At 45.6% G+C, this 7,223-nt stretch overlaps 1 protein-coding gene across 2 annotated transcripts in view; it reads left to right on the top strand.

Moving 5' to 3' along the window:
• Window positions 1–6,358: 6,358 nt before the first annotated feature.
• DAW1 (dynein assembly factor with WD repeats 1) overlaps window positions 6,359–7,223 on the top strand; it is a gene marked incomplete at both ends in the record, with an annotated part of 42,499 nt that continues 41,634 nt past the window's right edge. Inside the window, one exon of one of the 2 annotated variants that reach the window (XM_080689736.1) lies at window positions 6,359–6,449. In XM_080689736.1, the coding sequence (XP_080545862.1) occupies window positions 6,410–6,449 (40 nt within the window). The remainder of the gene's footprint in view (window positions 6,450–7,223) is intronic. The other variant, XM_080689735.1, reaches the window with a different exon arrangement.

The following is a 7,223-nucleotide window of genomic DNA, read 5'->3' as shown; positions in this document are numbered from 1 at the left end:
ATTGTGTGTGTGTGTGTGTGTGTGTGTGTGTGTGTGTGTGTGTGTGTTACTGGAGATGGAATTCAGGGGCATTCTACTTCTAAGCTACACTCCGAGTCCTATTTTGTATTTTGTATTTTTTGGTGGTAATGGGGTTCCTGGAAGCCCTTCTACCTCTGGGCTACACTCCCAGACCTATTTTATATTTTTTTATTTGGAAACAGGGTCTCTTAAGCCAGCGTGGTTGGCTTCGAACCTGTGTGATCCTCTTGTCTCCGCCTCCCAAGTGCGGGGATTACAAGTGTGCGCCACCACGCCCGGCTGTATTCTTTATTTTGAAACAGGGTCCCACTGAGTTGCCAAGAGCCTCACTAATTAGCTGAGGCTGTCCGTGAACCGCAATCCCCCTGTCTCAGCCTCCCAAATGCTGGTGTCTGGAAAACTTACGTTGGAGGTAGAAAGAGTAATTAAGATGAGAAAAGAAAAAGGAAGGTAGTGTAGTTAAAGATTTGATAAGGGTTCAATAGATTAGATAGATGACAGGATCTAGTCCAATTAGCAGAAAGATGGCAGAAGTCATCACAGACACACACACACACACACACACACACACACACACACACACTCACTAACTCACTCAGAAAAAACACTGCTGAGAAAGGAAAACAAATGAACAACTGTGAATGTAATGAGGTTTTCAATGTACAGAGGCTGAAGAATCACAAATTGCGTGGCACAAGTACCTGAAAGGGGACAGATATGGTCACCTGGACGGGAGCTGCAGGCAGGATGCAAGAAGGAAACGCTCTGGAGTCTGTGGTGTGATGTCCACAACCACCACACATTGTGCTACGGAGACTAAATGAGCATAGGGAGAACATTCTAGCCCGGCGAGGCTTATTTTTTTAAGACAGCTGATGTGGGAGGTTTATCAGGTGGGGGAATGACAAGAATAAGAGCCCACTGGAAGAACAAGCCAGCCCAGGTACATGAGAGCCCAATAGAATGGTGATTGGAATGCAAGGAAATCATCTGCGGCTGAGTAACCGAGGGTCAGGAGAGATTACTGCTTAAAGATTATGGGCGAGAGAGCCAGGGTTAGAATTCTAGTCTTCCAGCCAGTCACCCACTGATTTTCTCCTTTTCATCTTTATTCCCTTGTGTAGACATGCACAAGGCGGACACAAAATCGTGGTACCACAGTATCAAAGGGGAAATTCATCTAGTTCTGTCTTCTAGCCAAGTTATATATCTATCATAGTCCTGGCAGTTGGTCGAACTGCCTCCGAAAGAATGCCTCCAGGACTGAGAAATTCTTTGGGTTTCTGGAGACAGCTGTGTTAGTCAGCCTTCCATTACTGTAACAACTACTTGAAATAAATCAACTTAAAAGGAAGAAAGATTGTTGGGTATGATTTTGTACACTTGTAATCCTAGTGTTGAGAGGCGGTGACAGGAGGATCACAGATTCAAGGCCAGTCTCAGCAACTTAGCAAGACCTTCAACAACTGGGTGAGATCCTGTTTCAAAATAAAATAGGGCTGGGGATAGAGTTCAGAGGTAGAATGCCCCTGGGTTCAATTCCTAATACAACAACAATAACCACAGAATAAAATTTAAAAGAGAAAAGCTTTATTTTAGCTCACAGTTGTGGAGATTTCATTGGCCTCATTGTGTTGGGCCTGTAGTGATGGAAGTCATCATGTGCTTAGTTGATAAAAGCTGCTCATTTCATGTCTAAGAAGTGAAAGCAAGATAGGAAGGGGCTCGATTCCCGCTCTCCACCTTGAGAACACATGCTCAGTGTCCTAAGTAGGCCCCCTCTCTAGGACCTGGGTCTTAAGGGCCTTATCACCTCCTCCTAGTACTAAGCTGGGATCAAACTTTAAAGAGACAAGCTTTGGGGCACAATCTAGATCCAAACTACAGTACAGTCTAATCCATTACTGCACAAATGGCATGGAGTTCCTTCTACTGAGTTGATACCCGCTCCCACGCATCCTGTTCTTGTATGTACTCAGTTACTTCTCTTCCAAATGGGTCTTTCAACTTCTCAAGAATCACTCATTAGTGAAAGGCCTTTTGTGTACCATTATGCCTAGGTCCTCTTGTTCATGTTCTGAGCATTCTTGGTCCTTCTCTGGACTATCTCTATTTTTTTCACTTTTAAAGCTCCCTCTTTCCTTCTAAGTCCTCACAGTCATTTCTTTAAGAAGGCAAATCTATGTGCATCTTCAGAGAAGCTAGTTATGTCTTAAGGAATGGACACAATGGTTTTAATATTTATATCCATTATACTAATACCAATGAGCATAATTACTAAGACACACTTGTCAAAAAAGAAAGATTCCAAATCCATGGAGTTTCCAAATCCACAAAGAAGATTCCAAATCCATGGAGGTGATTATTAGAGAATTATCAATTCAGTGGAAACAATATGCGTGTACTCTTTCCCCAGCTTCAAGCACATATAGGATACCCAGGCCTCTTATGGTCACCACTATCCCTAATACTTTCAGAGTAATTCCAAACAAATCAGACTCATAGCAACAATAACTATGAACTGGATTCCATGACCATCTCTAGTTTTCTGATGAGGAAACTGAAGCCCAGAGGGCTTATGGACCCTGCTCAAGATCCAGGTCTGGTAAATGGCAGAGCCGGGCTCCAACTTAGGCACTCTGCCCCAACGAACAAGTGGCAAGGCTACTGTCTATCACCCTGCTGGTGTGACCTGCTTGTCCCAGAGTTATCCAATTAGCGAATACAAATTCGGGGCTCCCCCTCAATACATCTCATCACCTCAAGCCCACTTGAAGTCTGGTTCTTTCCAGGAAGGATTTCCCTATAAATGTTTTTTAGATTTTGATCCCTGTAACTTTGCATTGGTCCGGCACCAGTAGATCCTCCTCAATACGTATTTACTGGATGATTCATTAAGTGGCCCCCAGTCCTGTCGGTTTGAGCTCCAGGTAAGATCAGATGCTTCTGAGTCCTGCAGGCAGCGAAGGCAGGCATGGGCCGAGGGTAAAAAACAATGTCGTCATGTGACCCTGCATGACGCAGTCCCTCTGCTCTGGGACCTGCCGCAATAAAGTCACCTATAACCCCTGTATACGGCTGGTCTCTCCTGCCAGGCTTAGAACATCCATGTCTTCTTCCATCTTTCTCTCCAGGATGGAACTGAGCCTGTCTTTTTATCTGCTGCTCTCAGTGAGGGCTTTGAACACTGGTGCTATCATCCTGTCTTTGATGCTATGACTCTCTGCAGGAGCAGTGGAGCTAGATAGAATCCACCAAGCGTGGCCATAGATGGAAGGGCTACTTCTGTCCATACTGCTCAGCCTTGATGCTAATTCTGGATCCCTCAGGCTGACTCTTCCCTCTTTTCTTCTTTTCCTCTTCTTTCTCTGCTTTTCTCACATTTATTTATTTATTTATTTATTTATTTATTTATTTATTTATTCTTTTGCAATACTGCAGATGGAACCCGGGGGCATTCTACCTCCACACTACACCCCCGGCCCTATTTTTTATTCTTTTTATTTTAAAACAGGGTCTTTCTGAGTTGCAAAGGGCCTCACCAAGTAGTAGCTAAGGCTGTCCTTGAATCGCAATCCTCTTGTCTCAGCCTCCCAAATGCTGGGATTACAAGCGTGCGCCACCACGCCCGGCTTGCTTTTCTTACTTGTAGAAGGTATCTCACCCTCTTCACCTCCCAGGGACCTTCTTATCCCTCTTTCAGTGTCCCCTGGCTTTTCTCGGTGCACTAGGACACCTGAAACCCGATTATGTAGAGAAGTCATGTTCTTCCCACATAATTTCTGGGTCGCATTCACATTAGAATATGTGAAGACACTGTCCCTGAAACTCAGAAGGACTTTAGAATACAATACACCAAAGGCTTAACTGTGGAGACAGGGCCCAGTTTCACTCTCTCAGTTCTGGCCAAGGCAGTGTAACCTACTTAGCTAGCACAGTGGTTCTCAAACTTCTCCCCTCAGTACAAACACCGGGAGTCCGTGTTTCAGGTAGATTTTTGAGCCTCACCATTAGCACTTCTGACTCAGAATGTCTGGGGGCGGTGGGAGGCAAGAAGGTACATTTCTAACCAGTTCCCAGGTGATGCTGCTGCTCTAGGGACCACACTTTGAGGACCAGTGCCTGGAGGGACTTCACTCCACCTGGACTGGTTTGGGGAGTGAAATTAATACTATGAATTGCTTAGTTCCTGGGTGTCCAAGGCAGGAAATCCCCAGAAAGTCTGGTTCAAACTGCTACAACAAAGTGCCGTAGATTTTGGTTGCACAGAGAACTTTATTTGTCATGGATTGTGAAGCTGGAAGTCTGAGTCCAGGGTCTCACCATGCTCAGTTCTTGTGAGGACCCTCTTCAGGGTTGCACTCTGCTCACACCTCGTTGGATGCATCCTCACCGTGCAGAAAGGGGCCTGGAGAGCTTTCTGGGACTCTTTAATAAGAACCCCGTCCTCATGAGCGGATTACCTTCCAAAGTCCCCACTTCATAAACTATCACCTTTGAGGTTCAAATTTCAACATATAAAGTTGGAGGAGGCACGGACAACGGTCTATTGCAAGGAAGAGACCTGAAGTTGAATATTATATTTGTATTCATAAATCTTTATGAATGTCAGTTGTCATTCTTGTGAGTCAGTGGTCAAAACTACATAGGATTCTATTACTTCATTAATTTTTTTTGGTGTGTGTACTGAGGATTGAACTCTGGGGTGTTCTACCACTAAGCTACACCCTTAGTCTTAAAAAAAAAAAACTTTTTTGTTTTGTTTTGGAACAGGGTCTTGAAAAGCTGGTGAGAGTCTCACTAAGTTTCTGAGGCTGGTCTTGCAATGCTCTTGTTTCGGGCTCCCCTTTACTGGAATTATAGGCATGTGCCTGGCTATTAAACTTATTACATGACTTCAGGCAGGTCTCTAGAGTAACCTTGTGAGCAGCCATACCAAGGTCAGCCACACAGTGGGATGAACATCCATCTTCCAAGTAATGTACGACTTTTGTGTTTGCGAATTTCCATTTGTCATTCGTTTAAAACGAATGGCTCTGCACTGGGTGGTGATATAGGGCAGACAATTCCTTCTCATTAGCTTCTGGCAATGAGCAGATGGTGAACCAGTGAATCACGGCTTTAACCTCACTTTATGCTAATGCCCAGAGACATGTGCTGGTCCTTGAGAATTTTACTCACTTCTCTCTGGAGGGAGCATCACTTCATTTGGATACAGCTCTGTTATCTTCTAGAAAGGAAGGATAGAAGGACTTAGGCTGCCTGTTTGACAAAAGATCTCCTGGGCTACCAGATCAGGACCCGAGGAGCCTGCTGGGCATGGGCTCTGGGAAGACTGGACCTGACTTCAAGAGTCAGTGTTCAGAGTGGGCAAGGGAGGATCTGGATCTGATGGTAGGGTGGTGGTCCCCCAGGGAGCTGTCTCTATGTGGGAGGACTTGGGCTAAACTCCTTGAGTCTGCCAGAGGCTGGCAAAAGAAGAACTGCCCTTTTAAGCAGCAAAGGAACCACTCCTACATGCTTGTTCAAGGAACTAGAGGAAAAATCCTCTACCTAGAATTGAAAGCACTGAACATATTAGGGGTCTGTCAGAAAGCCCTGGAAACAGAGGGAGGGTGAAGGGTAGGTGACCATGAAGGGGGATTTTTGTCCCATAGACAGGAGGGTGGAGATCAGATTAGGGGTAACTAGATTTTTCTCTTAAATTACACTTAGAAAAAGTGAAGTAAAAGCCAGGTGTGGTGGCACATGCTTAAAATCCCAGTACTTGAGAGGCTGAGACAGGAGGGTTGCCAAGTTCCTGTCCAGCATCAGCTACTTAGTGAGCCCCTCTAAAGCTTAGTGAGACCCTATTTTAAAATGAAGAATAAAAAACAGGGATGGGATTTAGCATGAAGGTAGAATGTCCCTCCCTGGATTCAATCCCCAGTGCCGAAATAAATAAATGAATCGATGAATAAACAAATAGTAATGTGAGCCGGGTGTGGTGGCACATGCTTGTTATCCCAGTCTTGTGAGGCTGAGACAGGAGGATCGCGGGTTCAAAGACAGTCTCAGCAACTTAGTGAGGCTCTCAGCAACTTAGCGAGACCCTGTTTCCAAATAGGTCTGGGGATGCAGCTCAGAGGTAGAATGACCCTGGGTTCTATCCCCCGTACCAAAAAAAAAAAAAAAAGTGAAATAAAAAGAAGTCAACCACCGTAGGGAATTACGAAGAGATATGGTGGACCCGCCTACCCTGAGAGCTGAGGATTGACAACGCAGACAGATCGCTTTCAGCGCTTGAGAAACGCGCGGAACCTCCTGCGCATGCGCGCCCGGGACCCGCTGCTGTTTGGCCGTTTCCATGGCTACTAAGCCCTTAGTCCTGGGACCCGAGAGCTAGAAAATGAAGCTCAAAAGCCTCCTTCTCCGGTATTATCCTCCAGGTACAGGCTCCTTCTTCTCGTGGAGCTCTGGACTCCCAGGCTGGGAGGCTCTGGGCGGGGGAGGGTGCGCGGACCCCAGGGGCGGCGAGTCCAGGTGAGTGAGCCCGGGAGCGCAGGAAATTGAGCGCCTGCTTCCCGAAGTGGGTCAGATCCCGGACCCTGCTCCTTTTAGAAAGTCTTTACACTTTGAGATTTAATGCTCTCCGGTCACTTCAGGGATAAGGGCGGGATAGGGCCGGAGAGGTGATGAGTGGGATGTTCTGAAATTTAAGTTTCTGGAAGGGAAGATGATAGACGATCTGCTTTTAATTCGAGATGCACCAAAAAGGCCAAATCAAGGCATATGGAGTATGGAAAGAAAAAAATACCTAGAAAAGCACTTTACGTTAGTGACTATTCCAGTTTCTGCTGATCCTTGACCCCATTTAGCTAGACTCTACTGCTTACAGCTTTGTGCCTCTTGCTGGGCCACTGTAAAGAAAGCCCTCGTCCTTCATTTCACTGAGTTAAGTAATTAAGAGGCAAACTCATTAAATGCAGAGTTGTATATGTAGATACAGTGGGACTTCCTTGTCCCTTGGTTCAGAGCTGAGAACGTGGTTACTTTTAGAGGAAGTGACCATCATCCAGCTTCTTAGGGACAAACGTAGAACTCTTGACCTCGAATTCAGAACTCGTATTAAAAATAAAAGGGATATCAAGTAAGGCCTGCAAAAATTGCTACGAAGCGGCAGATGACCAGTGTGCACTGGCCCAATGAAAAGTTTGGATGAG

This window comes from Muscardinus avellanarius, assembly GCF_963383645.1.
Source record: "Muscardinus avellanarius genome assembly, chromosome: 2".
NCBI lineage: Eukaryota > Metazoa > Chordata > Mammalia > Rodentia > Gliridae > Muscardinus > Muscardinus avellanarius.
The sequence above is the reverse complement of the archived record's forward strand: the minus strand, read 5'-3'. Positions and strand labels throughout refer to the sequence as shown.